Here is a 17,710-nt window from a genome sequence, read left to right as displayed (position 1 = left end):
AGGAAAGTGGCCTCAAATTACATTAAAAAAAATTAAAACTGGGAAGAGGCCTCAAATTATATTAAAAAAAACTATGATACATGTTCATACAACTATCAACTACATGTAATTTATCAACAACATAAATGTAGCTGCTAGTTAAACTTCCTGTCTCACATTCTCCACAAATCATCTGCTACTTGAGAGAGCAGATTGAGGCTACCTTCCCACATGAGCCTCCACAATGACCACAATCACTTACACATCTCTCATTTTGTACTTTTTATTTCATCCTTCCCTCCAAATTTCAAGGAAGCATTGTCTTTCCTGGTCCACAATTTCTCGACATACGCCTTCAATTTATCCCTCTCCAAATGCTAAGCAATTTTTCTCCTGCCCATATTACATAACCAGAACCATTCTTTCATCCAACCTGCTGTTTCCCATCTCCAACTGACAGAAAGACATTTTGTTTGATTGCTCTCTTATTACAAAAAATCCCTCTTTACTCCACGTACTACCCTTCCCCACAGTTATACCAGTTACACTTTCCAACTATAATCAAGCAATTCTCCGTCATGTCAGGCCTCTTTTGGGAAACATTCTCTAGTTCACTAATTTTTACCAAATCCAGTCTAACTCCTCTACCAGTCTTTGAGACTCCAAAATGATTCCATTAACTTTCCAAAAAATCCCCAATTATGTACCTTTCATTCAACCCGTAAATAATTCTGGCCTTTCATTTTCACTCACATTACTTCCCTTGCCAAGAATATGCTTCTCTCTCCTGCCGATTGAAACATGCCTTCAAGAATCACCTCTGGTCACACTTCACTAAAAGATTTCCCTTTCTTCCCCTTTCAGCACAGAAAGGTCTTCCAGCAGAACTCTTTCTCATTTCTAGTATTCTCTGTACATTTAGCTGAAGTACTTATGGGTCGAAGACCAAAACCTTAGAGAATGTTTTAAATCTCTCCCAATAAGTAACATGTAATGCACCACATATTAGTTATCCAATAAATGTTGATAGGTTTATCATATAGGATTGTATATTGTCTATCTTCTCAAAAATCTCAGGATCACTTTTAAGATAATTTCCAAATAACAGATATTTTTCTAAAGACTAAGTACATCCTTAGAAGAATAATGGTAGCACCGAGAGAAATAGAAAAGGAAGAAAGGTGCCTTGCAGAAACAGATTTAAATGAAAACTTACCCATGGCATTTCTACATGTATTATAACAACTTTTGTACCAGACTATCTTTGCAAGGATATTTGCATAGCAAGCAACCTTGGAATCTAGGGATAGTGCCTCCCTCTGGGTTAAAGGACAGATTTGATTTGTTTCTGACAAGGATAATAAAGATAATGCCACCCTACAGGGCAAAGATTAGGCAGGTTTGCAAGAAGCCCCTTAAAAGACTGGGGATTTCCTAAACTCAGAGTTCCTCAACTGTGACACATATCCACTGTGTGCAAGCACCCACCTGGCCCACTTAGCATTGCCCCTGAGGAATTTGGGGGACAAGAGGAACTGATGAGAACATGAAGCTCATACTGCCTGCTATGCCCTGAGTAATAAAGTTCTTTGTCTCTGACCCAGGAGTCTCCTGTCTTCTACCAGCATCTATGTAACTGTGGCAGTCTAGTAAACTGGGTAAACTCCCAAACTCTTAATACTGCAGTTCCTGACAACTCCTGAATGTTAACCAAAAGTCAATCTATTCATTAGGAGTTTCTATTTTACACAATAAAACAGAAGCTACCACATCAAATTCTACACATCTAACATGCAATGATATCTATGAATCTCAAAAACAGTGTGCCGAATGAAAGAAGAGAACTCAAAAGTGTGAGGACTTCATGATTTAATGGCATCAGGTTCTATTCTATTACAGGCTAAATTAAATGAGAATGATGGTTGCTTCTTAGGGGGCATGAGTGGGAACTGAATGAAGTAGAGGGGAATTTCCTGGGGTGATGGGAATGTTTTGTATCTTGGCTAGAGAAGTAGTTACAATGATGCACACAATGGTCAAAATGCATTAAATTATAAAGTTAAGAACTGTGCATTTTAATGTATGTAAACTATATCTCAATAAGAAAGCAATAAAAATTCTAGGTATCTAAACACTAAATATGTTACATTCCCTTTTAGTTTCAGGAAAAAATGACTCACAGAAACACTAAGATAAATACTGGTCACTTTCACATACATTCTGTTGAATATCCTTTCTAGAGTGGCAGCTATAATATAGAGATTTAAGAGTATGTATTCTGGAGTAAGATTACTTGGGTTTCTACCCAGATCTTTCAATTACTAGCTGAATAGTCTCTGGCAACTTCCTTAACTTTTTCACATTTGGGCTTCATAATTTTTATCAGAAGTATAACAGAAGTTCCCACCTGTGGTTTCAAGGATTAAATTAGGTAATACAGAGTGCCTAGTACATAGAAAACATTCTCTAAAGATTAGTTGCTGTTATTATTTATAGCATACTAATGATAACACAGGATTCAAAATAATTCAAGGTATTTCTGTTAAGGCAAAAGAATAATATGCTTTTAAAAATCTAGTAAGTTTAATATACATTTATTAATACGAAAATTAGGTGAAATATTTATAATAGCTCAAAAATCATTTAATTATAAAATCTAATAAAGCAATAGATCCACGTCACCATTCTTTTACATGTTAATTTGAAATACAGAAAAAGTAATAAAGTCAAATAAATGCCACTTTGGGTAAGTGTTTCAATCTCAGATAGATTTGTCTCATTTACTTTCTGACAACTATATTGTTATTTTTTGTCTATTTCCCTAATGTAATGCATGTAAAAGTTGAAAATCCAGTTGATATTAATCCCGACCTTCCCTGAAGAGTAAGTTAATGACAAAACTTTGGAAGACACATCTAGAGTAGGGCAGTACAAATACAGGGAGAATGAGACAAAGGGATGAATTCTCAGTGACGGAAAAGCACTTTGCTACAGCAAAGGGCAAGGGGTCAGACAGAGTTGACCAGACTTCACGCTTTGGTATATCAGTCCACACTCTATCTATATCATATGTGCCACTGGTTAGTGTCCCCCACACAAAGGGGCATGTGCCACCAATGTACCAGAATCACCTCAGCATTGTGTTCTTTAAGATTATAAGCCTTTAAAAGGAAAGATAATTAGGAATGAGAAAACAAGCAATAATGATGCAAAATTTTTCCCTACATCAAATTTTTTTGTATCATTAAACTATTTCTAACATTTTTATCCATTCCATTAAAAATATTTCCAATATTCAATAGCCATTATTATATGTTTGAGATATGAGGAACTTTATGTCACTAAATTGTTATGTGAGTGGAATACAAGTCATTTCATAATGAAGGAGGAAAGAACATATTGGGTTACTGTTTCAACCTGCCCCAACAGTAAAATGTTGAGACAATATAGTGGTAACTACTGACTGTTTAATTAGGAAACTGACTCAGGTCTCCTAGCAAACAGGGTTCTTTCTTTGCTTAAGAATTACAACACCTGGTGTACAACAGTAATAAAACTAAAGATGAGTTTCAGATTTAAAATAAGTGGTTGTTTTTAAAAAAGCATGTACAATTAAGGTGGTCTTAAGGCTTTTTTTGTTTTAGTATTTTTTGTTTTAGTCTTTAAGGCTTCTTATGTTCACATTTCTTTCTTTCTTTTTTTTTTTTTTTTAAAGTACAATAATATACCATGTGCTCCACACAGGAAGTGGAAAGAATAGAGATTACAATCCCTCCCAAGCTACACTTTAAGAGGCAGCATTACAGAAAAGGTTACCACACACTTCAGTGATCCACTGTAATTGTGCAGACAACAAAATGTTACAGGGGAATAAGAGGCATTTTAATTACAACTACATTCATTTCTATCTAAAAAAACAGGTGCACACACTTACATATGTAAATTCCATAAAGTTCACACTTCCTTCTCTTTTCTTGCCAGACCTGAATAGTTAATCTGAAAATGTGGCTTTTAATTACACTGCTTGACTCCTCAAACTGAAAAATGTATTATGCACAAAAATGTCTGCCATTGATAAAGAATTGTATATAATCACCAAAAAATCATTTTGACTTATCTTTATTGTAAAGCATTTTCCTATCCATACGATTTTTCATGTTTGAAGTCAATAAAATGAACTCTTCATCCCAGAGCAACTCTCCTAGAACTGCCTATTTAAATTTTCATATAGAAAAACTGGTTAAAGTTTCCTACTTGCTATTAAAAGCTACCTCAGCCCCTCAATATGGAGTCTGGAGGGAGCCAAATTTTTAATCCACGTTTCAAGGAGACAGGAGTGTTCTGCTGGCAAATCAAAAACCTATAGCCAGAAAATTCTAGACTCCTTCAACTTGCTTCCCAAATTCAAACTGACCACTGAGACTGATGGACTCCCACTTCCTCTCCAATTTGGGCTTTGGACCTCATGACCTTTCACTACTTCAGTTGCTTCCTCTATGGCCTTTCTACCTTCAGTCTTGTCCCACTCAAAGCGATTTTCCACACTGTAGCCATATGGCTATCTAAAGGGTAAGTGTGATCATGTGACAGAACACACGCTCTGCTCTTGGCTACCATATAATCCTACCACTTGCCACTCCCTATAAACGCCCTCCTGTTCCTCGGTTCTAATTCTTGGTATGCACACTCTCTTCTGCCCCCAAAGCTTAAACTATATGCTGTTTTCTCTTCCTTGTCAGCCCACCCAGTGCCTTTCCCATGTGGCTAACTCCCAGTCATTCTTCATGACTCAGAGTTTTATTCCCTCCAGTAAACCTTCCATGCCCTCATTTTAGCACCTTTGTCCACCTACAGCTCATAGCACATATCACATCATCAGGACTCATCACGTTCTGTCTCTCCTGTAAATACCTGAGGGAAGAACTGTTCTTCACCCCTGTACCTGCAGCATCAACAGCTAAAACACAATAGCACTTTTTAAGTGTCTATTAAGATTTTTTAAAAAGTTAGTTACTACTCAACTGACAAAAAGCATGAGGACCTAAAAGAAAAAAAATACCTCAAAAATTTCAGAGTTGGAATGGACCCTGAAAATAATCTTTTTCAACTTAACTTACAAATTAGTTTTTTTAAGAAAAGCTTTAAATGTTTAAGTGATTTCTCCCAATAGCCCAAAACGACAGAAGGAAAAACAAGCCAGTATAGATAGACACCCCCACCCCTTCTAAATGCTTAGAAATCTCTAAGGAGAAGACATCTGGGGAATATAATGGAACGCCATCTATTTCAGCGGCTACCACACGGCTCTATACAATGCATGAAAAGCTCTTGGTAGTGTCCTCAGTAAAATACGTGTTTCTTCATCCAAGACTCAAAGCTGCTACCTGCGTTTGTATCTGCAATTCCAAAACTGGCTCTTAGAACAGTCACTTCCTCCACTGACAAGGAGCTGCCACTTCCATAAAGGAGCAGGTTGTTCACGGTCCTTAAGGTCGCCCTGTATCTCTGATAGTCTCTGATCTTAGAATACAATTTAAATATATAGTCAACATAGTCAGGGAGAGATACAGGGGAGTGGGTGGGGGGCTAAATATTCTAAACAGAATCAGGGTTGGTTGTAAAAGTTACAGAAACCCAGACTATTAGAGCTGGGGCTGATCTGAGATTCTAATCAATACCCTTCTTATTACGTCCAGGGGGCTGAGGCCCAGAAAACTTCAGAACCCGCCCAGGGTCTCCCAGTAGCCAGTGGGGAAGCTGGGACCAGGATTCGGCCCATCCTCTCTCAGTCCCGAGCTCGGGCACGATCACCAGCAGCAGTCGGTGCTGGGGCCAGAGCTGGTGCTCGGGAGCGCGTGGCAGGGAGCGGGAGCGCGGACGCGGCCACCTGTGGGCTGGGACCGAACTTCTTCCCAGCCCCTAGGCCCGGAGGCGCACAAGGGGCCGAGAAGCGACGAGAAGCGATGAGCTGGGTCCCGGGCGGAGACAGAGCCCCGGCCCGCCGGCTTGGTTGCTCCAGCGCCGCAGCTTCCGGCCGCCGTGGTTTCCATAGCAACAGCTGCGCCGGCTGCCAGGCCCCCAGAGACGCCCCCCGGTCACAGGTCATCTCCGTGGCAACACAAACTTCCCGCGCTACGGCGGCTCGCACGGGTCGCTTCCGCCGCATTGCGTAGCGGCGCCCCCGGCGCACCGAGGCTGGCAGCGGCCGGGTGGCGGGTTCCCGCGAGCGGAGGGCGGCTGGGTGCCGGGGACTCTGGCCGCCGGGTGACGCCAGGAGGAAGCCCGTGCGTCGCCTGTCCTCCCCCACCCCCGTTACGGGCCAAATTAGTCCAGACTCGGAAGCCAGCGTCAACCACATGCCAAGGGGCTCGACACCTGGGAGCAGATCAGAGCTGCGGCGTTGGCTCGCTCGCGGCTTTGCAGAAGACAAGCAATGACACTCTTCTCTGGACACCAGGGGCCTCTGCCCAAACTTTCTCATCCCTGCCACCGACTCCGCGCCTCTCAGCCGGACGCCGCAACCGCCCGGTACCCTCCACCTTTAAAGTGGCCCAGAAAGGAGGGAGCGAAATAGATCAGTGTAGTTGTTGGAAGTCCACGGAGCTACTAAGTTTGAAGGTGACTGCACTTAAAACCGTGAAAGAACAAAATAGTAAAGGCCGGGGTGGGGGGGGGGGGCTACTTTCAAAGCAACTGGAACAAGGGGTTCGATTTGCGCTGTCCCCTCAGTAAAAACATGCCACAGCGAGGGTCCCAGTTACCATCTTCGGAGAAAATCCAAATTGAAAAGAATAGTTTATTCCACTGTTTTGCAAAATGTCTTCCCTTTTAAGGAGAAGAAAAGTAAAGATCAGAAAAGAAAATGAAGGGGACTCTGCCAGATATGAAACTCATGGTGCCCTAACCTTTGCTACTCGAAGGGCCAGAGTGCCAGGAGAAAATGCGATTGGTTCTTGAGCTGTGTGTTTTTGCCGAAGGCTCAAGTGTGGGGAATAGACTACAGGCCTCAAGTTTTGAGATTTAGAAGAACAGTGTTATAAAATGTGGACCAAAGGGATATTTGCAAACCGTGTTCAGGCAGATGAACAGCAAGACATTAAGGCCTTTAACAGATTTTTCGGGGTTTTTTTTGTTTGTTTTTTTTTTTATCACTTAGATGCCAAATTCTTGATTGGCACTATTGCAAAGGAGTAAGCATCAAGTAAATTTAACCAAGTAAAGCTTATGATTCAGCCAATTATAGTCCCACACTTCACTTTTTCAGAGACAACAAATTTTCACTATTAATTCATTTTGTTGGAATGTATTGAAAACCTGCCGTGTGTCATAAGCAGAGTTTTTGTCAGCAGTCAATGATAAGGCAGTAGTGCCCAGCAGTTGGGTGACTTTCTTAGATGATGTTAGTAGGTTAGACAAACAAAAACTTCAGTGTTCCCTATAAACCATGTTATTCCTCCTTTTTGCTGTCATATTTAAGAAGTCCCTAAGAATTCCTCTTTTTGACTTCCCTTCCCCTTGCCATCCTACATTTTACATTCTGACCAAAGTAAAAAATTTGTAGTAACTAAAGAAATATACAGGGAAAACATCAGGATATACTTGGTCCTTCAAAAGCAGGATAGCAAGAACACTATTGTATCTCCAGAGGTATATGGAAGAACTAGGAAGTCTCCTTAGAAAAGTCCTTGCCCTTCAGTGCCCAGGTTCAACTCATAACTAAATTTGGTACATGGTACACAAACTAAAATTCTAAGGAACATGACATAGACTAGGGCGCTGGGCAGGTGGATGTGTAAGTAGGTGTTCCCCTGACCCACAGTCCCTCCTGGAAGTAGCACTGAGTTGGGCTGAAAGGTTTTATTAAAAGTATAGGCACAATGCAATGACTCCTTTAAAACTTAATAGAAGAGCGCTGCTATACTGTTCATAGTTCCAACTGTTTCCCCTTAAGGCATAAGAAACTATTTTGAATAAACGCTTCCATTTTGAGACATCTACATGGTATTTATAGAAAGCTTATGAGTCAATCTGAGTGAGGTATGATGCCAAAATGTGCAAAGGAGTGAAAACATTGGTTGTTGTCCTTGTTACCATATGTATAAAAACATTTCACAAAAGTCTCCAATGTTTGTGTTGCTAAAACATGGAAAACTAGGTTCGAACATTTTAAAGGAATGGTACACCATGGGAAATTTGAAGTATGGTATTGAATTAGCTTTAGCACCTTCTGAAAGCAATGCACCATTTGAACAAATTTTCTCAGTTATGGATGCTGTCTAAGATAAGAACAGGCTGCATATGAGTATAGCCAAAGTCATCTTCAATGTCAAAGCTAAGATTAGATTATCATTGAACTTTACACTTGTTAAAATGGACAAAAAAGAAAATCCTCTCTCCCAGCAAGTCAGTACTTGGAAGCCTATCTAAAAAAACATCCTTTTGTTCATGGAGTGGCAGTGCTCTGCAAAACTCATTTTTGCTACCTCGGTAACGAAAGCTTCCTGGATAGCGTCCAAGACCAACCTGTACTGCATTGAATCCCACTCTAAAGCCAAGCATGTTAGAAGGAGAAGAACCCTACATCAGTTTGGGGTTCCAGTTATGCTGTCTGAATTTGCTATCTTCATTTGATATATACTCAGTGTTTAGGAATGCAGTCCGTGGCCCCTTTGTGGCTCACCCAGCTCTATAGGAACCCAGGATAAGTTGGCAGCCTGAGAAAGAGAAGAAGTAAAAGTGCTTGTGCTCTTTTTGTCTCCTCTCTCTCCCTATTTTCTCACTTCAAAATTCCATGACAGCCCTAGATGTAAAATAAAGTAGCTTCAAAAACAACATGTATTTAAATGAGTAACAGTGGCATACAAGGTGCTTTGGGCACCTCAAACAACAGTGAAAGGCAAAAGCAGACCTGAAAGGCACCCAAACAAGTAGAAAATAGGAAGTGATAATGGGTCCTACCAAGCCCTGCTTTTCCATCTCAAAGTTACGTAGCAGAGAAGGAGACTCAGATCAGAAAAGGAGACACTCAGGACCACGAGTTTGTGGAATGTTCTCAATGTGCTTTGCAGAACTAGATCTAGGGCACCTGCTTTGTACTTTGCCACTGACAGTCATGCTCAAGAAGAATTCTCTTAGATTATGATTTATCTTTAAATCTGTGCTTTCCACAGTCCTATCAAGCCATGGAGATTTGGGAGTATCGTATGTGTGCTGAGTGGTTATATATATTTGAGGGTCTGTGGCTTCCTTTGCTGATTTACATAATGTGTCTGAAGAGAGCAATGGTATGCCCTCAGTATTTATCTTTATTGTGGACTTTCTTTTATCAACGACATTTGTTTCCTTAGTACCTTTGCTTATAGTGCAGTAACCTAGATTATTTCCCAAACCAGCCTGATAAATACATTGGTCAGTCCAAACTATCATACTGGTCTAAAGGAACATATCATACCTCCTCCAGGCAAAATAAGTGCCTTGGACTTAGTATTCCCTATTTAACAATTTGCCTAAAATACAGTAACCTTGTATGACTCATACAGTGAAAGTTGAAGCAAGTAACATTTATTCTAAATGCATAGCTATTGCTCTGCTAGGAAAGTAGGGGAAAGTAGGACATTTAAGCGCATGTGTGTGTGCACTCTGATAGGAGTTGTACTGTGAGATATTGGGAGTCTATATGATGACAGTAAATTTACATCATATTCAGAATTTTTAAGCTACTACAATTTATTTTAAAAAAACATATATTGTGCAAATACATTCTTCATGTTCTTTTCCAATTAAATTTTACATAGAAACAACTACAAAACACTATTTAATGAACACCCATTTAAGTGCTAGGGAACTAATTAATAACTTCTGGGTAAATGAATAACTTTGCCCTTAAATTTACTACTCACTATTATCTGCTTATTTTCACACCAACTTGGTGATATAGCTGTGCTCTGAAATTCCTTCCAGGAACCTGCTGTAGATTGAATGCTCCAACCCCCACCCCAACTTCACTGAAGCTTAAATGCCCACTGTAACTGTTGGTTGTGGGGGGAAATCATATTATGGTAATTGAAAGGTAGAGCCTTAAAGAGATGATTAGATTGTAGGAACATGCTGTAGTGAATGGATTAATAATGGTGGTCTGGGGTGTGGTTCTGAGGGCTTTAAAAGGAAAGCACAAGAGAGTCTCTCTCTTTCTGCTCTGCCATTTTCTGCCATGTGAGACCCTGCATTGCTATAAAGCTACCACCAAAGAACGCAGTCATCAGATGTGTTCCCTGGACTTTGGATTTTCCAGCCTCCAAAACTGTAAGCAATAAATTTTGTTTTCTTTATAAGTCATCCACTTATAGGTATTTTGTGATAAGCACAGAAACAGATTAATACAGAAAATTGGTACCAAGAGTGGGGTGTTGCTTATAACAAATAATTGAAAATGAGGAAGCAACTTTGGAACTGGGTGTTGAGGAGAAGCTGGAAAAATTTGAAGGAGCAGGCTAGAAAAAGCCTGATTTCCGGTGCAAGTTTAGAAGAAAAGAAAACCAGAAAAGGTTTGGAATGTTTTAGAGACTGGTTAAATAGTGGAGAACAAAATGCTGATAGAAATATGAACAGTAAAGGCCATTCTGAGAACATCTCAGATGTAAATGAGAAGGAGCTTATGGGAAACTGAGGCAAAGATCATGCTTGCTATGAACTGGCAATGAACATGGCTGCATTCTGTTCATGTCCAAAAGTTTTATGGAATATGGAACTTCAAGGTGCTGATCCAGGGCATTTGGTGAAAGAAATTTATAAGCAGCAAAGTATTAAGGGAGCTGCATGACTACTTCTAACATCCTACACTTGCTTATGGCAGCAAAGGCATGACATAAAGCCAGAATTTAAAAGGGAAGCAGAGTGTAAAGATTTAGAAAATTTTGAGCCTGGCTGTGTAGTAGAGAAGCAAGGAGCATTTTCCTGAGAAAAATACAATGGTGCAGCCTAGCAACCATTTGCTAAGGAGATTAGTACAGAAGAAGGGGATTATGAGGAGAAGAGAAAAAAGAACTTGAAGGCATTTCACAGGCTGCCTCTTCCATTATAGGTCCAGAGGCCTAGGGAGACAGAATGGTCATGGGGAACATACCCGAGGCACCCTCCATGGACCTCAGGAAACTGCTTCCAGCACCACCACCTCAGCTGCTTTGGCTGCTCTAGTTGTGACTAAATTGGCCCCAGGTATGACTGGACCCAGAAAATACAAGCCAGAAGCCTTGGTGGCATCCACAGGGTGATAAGTCTGTGGGCTCACAGAATGCCAGAGCTATGAAGGCTTGCGAACCTCTACCCTCATTTCAAAGGATGTATGGAAATGCCTGGGGGCCCAGGAAGAGATCTGTCACAGAGGTGAAGTCACCACAGACTGCCTTCTCTAGTGCAATACTGAGCAGAAACAAAGGGTTGGAATTGCAGCAGAAAAACCTATATCACCATGCCTAGTGGAGCCATGAGGGTGGGACTACCAAAGAGACCCCAGACCTGTGGAGCTACCAGGGTGGAACATCAGCCTGGGAGAGCTGAAGCACGGCCTCAGACCAGAAGAGCCATAGGAACAGGGCTGCCCAAGGACTTGGGGACCCAATCCCTGCACCAGTATGCAGAAGACATCGAACATGGAGTCATAGTATATGACTCACTAGCTTTGACATTTAATGCCTGCCCTGCTGGGTTTCAGACTTGCTTAGGATCTGTTACCCTTTTCTTTTGGCCTATCTCTCCCTTTTCAAACAGGAATTTGCACCCTATCTTTGTCCCACCATTGCGTCTTGGGAGTAGATTAGTTGTTTTGATTTCACAGATGGGACATTGAACTTTGGACTTTTGAGATGAAACAAGTTAAGACTTTGGGGATGAAATGAATGTATTGGTATGTGAAAAGGACATGAGTTTTGGGGGTCAGGGGCAGAATGCTGTAGATTGGATGCCTCCCAACCTCATTGAAGCTTAAATCCCCACTGTACCTGTTGGCAGGGGGCAGATCTTATTTTGACAATTGAAAGGTAAGGCCTTGAAGAGGTGATTAGATTGTAGGACCATGCTGTAGTGAATGGATTAATAATTGTGGTTAGGAGTGTGGTTCTCTGGGCTTTAAAAGAAGAGTATGTGAGAATCTCTCTCCACTTTGCCATTTTCTGCCCTGTGAGACCCCTACATTGCTGTAAAGCCACCACCAAAGAAGATCCTCATCAGATGTGTTCCCTGGACTTTGGATTTCCCAGCTTCCAAAACTGCAAGCAATAAATTTTGTTTTCTTTATAAATCATCCACTTCTGGGTATTTTGTTATAAGCAACCTAAACAGACTGATACAAACTACCAGCCTACCCACACTTGTTAACAATTTAAAGAATTAGGAATAATCAGTAAATTATTTTATAACTTGCAAAGATTGGGAAGGAAATACAATGTAATATTTATCTCTGAAGTACTAAGATGTGCTTTACACCAAATTCACTGGTACTTGGGAATATTCTGCCAAGCTTCTCAGTTTAAAACCAGTTAATTGTCCTCTTTTTAGATTTAAGATAACATAATAGGTAGTCGTCAATCTGTTCCTTTTGGTTTTAACAGTTAAGAGTATCTTAGTCTTTATTTTATTTTAATTAACCATTTAACTTCTTGGTTGTACTGCTATCTTGAGATCAAAAACCTGCAATTTTACTCTTCATAATAGCAGAAGGAGAATGGAACTCACCAACTACAATACTGAAAGGGAATGGCTAGGCATGGTGTTGATTCGAGCTTAAAAGACAAAAACTTTTAGAAGATGAGATAAATAGCATGACACATTAATGTCCCATTTTCTAAAAAATCCCCTAAGAGTAACTCCCAGGTCGAAACTCTAATCCCTGGCAATGTATGACTGAACTATCCTATTAGAATAGTTGGTGATGTTGTTAGACACGCTTTGAGTTAACCCATCAACTCGTACCCAAGTACTTTAGCATTCAAAACCTGCAAAATAAATTGCTCTAAAAATAATTTGTCATTTTGTCATTTGTTTGACACCTTCAAAAACGCCTTGGAAAGGGGAATTAAAAAAAAAAAAAAAAACTGCTTTATTCCAGAGAGATGAAAGTGGGTGGGGTGGGGGAACTGTAATAAAAAGATCTTGAATCATGCATGGGGGAAATTAGTGTTTCCAGTAAAACTGTTTACAAAAAATTATAAAGGCTTGCAAAGAAACATCGTGCTGTGCTGAATTAATTCCCACTCTGTAGTACTATGGAAGGTTTGACTTCAAGGTCGGTAGACAAATTGTCAGGTCTTTAAACAATGCTTTTACAGTATTCCTTTCTCAGAAGGAAGCTAAACCTTTTCACAGAAAGGCACAAGAAGGCTTCAAAAACCACTGTTTTTGCGGGGTGTAGTAGTAACCCATCCCCCTCAACTGCAGCCCTTGGCTTGTCCCACTTTGGGAAGTCTCGGAGTGGAAAAGTGGTCTTTATATTAGGTCGTGAGATAGTGTTGCAGATGGAGGGGGGGTTGCATGAACAAGGTATCAGCAAGTGTTAGGTTTGACGCCTAGGATTGGGGTATGCCTCCTAGCTGAGATAGAAATGCGGAAGGTTAGGGGACAATACTGCTTCCCCCTTGGGTAATTCTCAGGATGGTGGTATCATTTCAGAGTTGCTAAACGCTAAGGAGTTGAGAGAGGGAAGGGTAAAAGGTCAGGGGACGGCAGAGGACAGAGAGAAAACAGACCGGGAGGGTTAGAAAGGGTGCAGAGCTAGAACACAGGGATGAGGATTCCAGGACAGAGGCACAGATTCACTGCAGCACCGAGCCCGCCGGAGCCTCAGCAGCCACCCCGCCGTCCGGGCTGGGGGCCACCTCCTCCGCCGAGCACGGCAGCCCCTGCCTTCTGGGGCGGTCTAACAACTCTCCGTTTCCCTTTTGCTGCAGAAGTGGCGGCCGCAAAGGGTGCTCAGCCTCCACACCCACCGCCTCCCTCCGCGCCCACCCACACCTCCTCCTGTGCGTCCCGCTGCACCCGCAGGCGGCAGCCCCCTCGGAGCGCGCCACCCCAGCGACGTTGCATTTGTAAGGTTTGGAGGCTGGGAGGCAGCAGCCACTTGCTGCCCAACCGCTGGGACTTCGGGTGCCAGCGCGGCCCCCGGCTGAGCTCGGGGTGTCAGGGAGGCCGCGGAGAGCCATGATCTACTGCACCGCAGTGCCCGCGTCAGGAGCCTCCAGAGCCCGGGCTGCGACTGCGGGACGGCCGGTTCCCCCGCCCCCTCCTCCCAACGCAGCCCCAGACACAAACACCCGGTCCCGGGTCCCTCTCCACGCTGAACCCAGCCAGGAGACGCTACACACCCCCGGCTGCCAGTGTGCGCGGTTCCGGGCAAGGCTGCGCCCGGCCCCTTCGCCGGCGCCGCCGCCGCCACCACGCAGCCCTCCGGCCTCGCCTCCCCCGGTTGCTCGCCCACAGCTCCGAGGGCCACCCCGCAACGTCTCAGACTGAGACGCCGGGAAGCGAAGCCCTGGGACGCGACTCCCCGAATCACCTGCATTTGCATTTCTTATATAACGCACTGCAAGTTTCCCTGGCGCTTTGGAATCGGGGCGCATGATCACCAGGAGGCTTGAAGCCGGGAACCACCGCCCGGCTCATCCCCCACGGGACCCGGACGCATGGTTTTAATACCGCTTCTTAAAGGGAGGATTTAAATTACATCTGTTAGAGGGGCCGGGCTTGTCTTCTCAGTCTGGGGTTCGCTCCAGGCATAAGCCCTGCTCAAGGGCTCCCAGTGGCAGGATGTGTCGGAGGCAGACAGGGCGAATGAGTTAATACTCAGGCTCCGAGAGCTGGGGAGCTGCACGGGGGAGGTAGGCGGGGGCCGACGGACGAGCGGGGCCGTGAGGGAGGGGGCCTCTCTTACTTTGGTAAAGGTGATCGGGGTGGCGAATGTTGTGCAAGCTAATCAGAAAGTCTAGAGCAGGTGCTCGGCACCGACCTATGTCCCCGAACCTGCAGCAGAAGTAAGGAGAGAGCTCACGGTTCTTTTTTCCTGGCAACTACAGAAGCTTCAGCTGCTTTGGGCACAACCTCAAGCCATAGCCTTTCAATGTGCCTCCAAACATAGGCAACTAAATACATTTTTTAAAAAGTTTCCTCCTCCCTCCGAGCGATGGATTGTGTCACAGCCAAGAGATGCTGATAATGGTTTTCGGGCTCGCAGACGCGCATCCAGCTGTTACTTGTTTATTCATGCAACACCTCTATATGCAACACTGTCCTGATTCCTCGCATGTTTCCCCTGCCTTCCTGCATAGCAGAACTGCAGACCTAGCTCGGTGAGCAACAGACAGGTTATTATGAGGAAAAACATAACACGATGCATGTTTTGCTTACCAGTTGGGTTCTTGTTTTTCTTAAGACTCTTGCCACAAAGACACTGCAGCATATGCGTTCCTTTGCTGAAAATGTTCCAAAGAAACCACATTGATTTGGGCGAAAAGCAATCCAGCAGCTTAGACACCCTGAGAAAGAAGAGATCCTTGTGGTTGCATAATAATAATTTGAAATCAGTTCTCCTGAAGAGGGGCACCGGTTTTACCATAGGAAAAACGATAATATTCCGGATCTTCTCCCAGTGTTCTCCCCTCACGTGGTATATTTCTTTGAGACTTCTCAGTGATTGTTTTTTTTCGGCCAGGGTGAATGATTTATTCCCCCCTCGATCACCACCGGCTTATTACCAAAGGCTTGGGAAAAAAATCCTTTTTCAGCATGAAGCCAAACAAAAAAGCAAAGAAATCCCAACTGAGATCAAAACTAATCAGGGAGAACAGTAATGCACAAAAGATCCCCAAAGAGAAAACCATAGCCTTTTACTTGATCGCTATGAGGATGGGTGGATCTGCAGAAGGCAAAGCAGGATTCATCTTACTGAGAGAAGACTGCCATTGTGTAGTCCCTAGGAGAGAAGGAAAAAGAAAAAAAAGGGAAAGAAAGGGGGAAAAAAGAAAGAAAGAAAAAGAAAAGAAAAGAAAAAAACACGAGCACACACACTCACACACCAATACCACCTCCGAGATTGAGTCTGACAGCAGAAGACAGAGCCTCCCTTCTCCCAGTGTCGATTTTTTTAATAATCAATCTCCAGGGCTCAGTGGGATCGGATTGAACCTGCAGTTCTCAATCACCACGAAGAAAAGATGCAGATCTGGGTGCCCCCTCCGCTTGTCAGTCCTGTAGTAGGCAGAGAGCGCCACAACCCCCCTGCCTCCTTCCTTTCGCTCTTCCAGTTCCCAGCAATCGTGAGCATGAGGAAAATCTCCCCTCCGGATTCCTCGCCCAGCCTCGGATGTGAGTTACAGGCATTAGAGGGAGGAGCAGGAGGAGTTGAAGTTTGCATTGAAAAGACTGGCTTTCCATGACGTAGCCACGTGCTCTCAGACCCGTCACCAGTGAGATGCTTCAACCAGCCCGGGGAGGGCAGTGTCACTGCAGTCCCTGCTAGTGTCCCTCCAGATGCCGCCCCAGCCCCAAGCCCAGCCCAGCCGCGACCCTCTCCCTCCTGCTCCCGAGCAGGAGTCGGCCTGCTCCAGCAGCCTTCTGTGAAAAGTGCATTTTAGAAAGGAAAATTAACAATGGTAATTAGTCAACCTTAGAAAATACATGGGGGTCGGGGGGGGGATGGAAAGAAATGAGTTCAATACCACTCCATACAGCCAAAAGTAGTTCGACCTTTTCATTTTCAAAAGCAGCATGTAAAGGATATAAACCATTCAGGAAAACTTAAGTTCTTTTAATCCTTATGATTTAAATCCTACTTCAAGTACTGTTGGGAAAATTTAAACTATGCATATGACAAATATGTAATTCCAATAACACCCTGTTAAAAAGGGCAAGTGGTAAAATCTCTGTAGCAAACTCTTATTTTCGTGAGAAGGGTCATATGTACATGAGAGATTTTACCCCTTTTCTAGGCAGACAACACATTATCTTTACTTTTTTGTGTAAAAAGCATCCTGCTTCAATCATACTGTAATTTGTTGCTTATTTCTGCACCTATTCATTGAACATTAAATTCACCCTCATGTACTTCTCATCTATGCATATCACCTGCACTGTAATCTAAACCTAACAAAATGGGCAAATTTTGTGTTTTCATCAAGATATAACCCAGCTTCTTACTTTCCCAGAAAATCAAAGGATTTAGGGCAGAGCCACTGATATTTTATTTTATTTGGGAAAAAAATACAATATACAAAGTAATACAAACTATTACAAGGAACAATATAGCAAACTCCAGTGTAACCACTACTCAAAATTCATAAAAATTAGCATTTCATCCTATTTGTGGGCTGGCAATTTTGGAAAAGTAGAATTGACCACTCTCACTCTCTTCAGGCAAGTGAGTTAAAGTTATGCTAGCTTATTTCCATTTTTACAGGAAAACTGACATAAAGATTTTAACTCTAATTTAAAAATATATGTTTAGAAGTTTCATCTTAATTTTACAAAATTAAAACTACAGCCTCTACTGCATAGTATATCAAACTATTTTATAAGCAGTAGATATATATTTATGTCATTGAGGATTGATGGAAGAGTCTGATTTTAGAGAAAATTAACTCTTTGGATATCATTTGTCAAAAAATGAAAATGTAATAAACAACTTCCCCATTCCTAGAATTTTCCAATAGTTGAGGCATTTTGAGATGCTAAAATTTGCATCTAATAT

The 17,710-nt window shown here is 42.5% G+C and overlaps 1 protein-coding gene across 2 annotated transcripts in view; it reads right to left on the bottom strand.

Moving 5' to 3' along the window:
* Positions 1–15,580, bottom strand: part of FGF14 (fibroblast growth factor 14) — a 652,329-nt gene extending 636,749 nt beyond the window's left edge. For both annotated transcript variants that reach the window (XM_063102786.1, XM_063102788.1), the window contains exon 1: positions 15,373–15,580. In XM_063102786.1, coding sequence (XP_062958856.1) covers positions 15,373–15,580 — 208 coding nt within the window. The remainder of the gene's footprint in view (positions 1–15,372) is intronic.
* Between the last annotated feature and the right edge of the window lie 2,130 nt (positions 15,581–17,710).

Source organism: Cynocephalus volans, chromosome 7 (genome assembly GCF_027409185.1).
Source record: "Cynocephalus volans isolate mCynVol1 chromosome 7, mCynVol1.pri, whole genome shotgun sequence".
In the NCBI taxonomy this organism is placed as follows: Eukaryota; Metazoa; Chordata; class Mammalia; order Dermoptera; family Cynocephalidae; genus Cynocephalus; species Cynocephalus volans.
The sequence above is the reverse complement of the archived record's forward strand: the minus strand, read 5'-3'. Positions and strand labels throughout refer to the sequence as shown.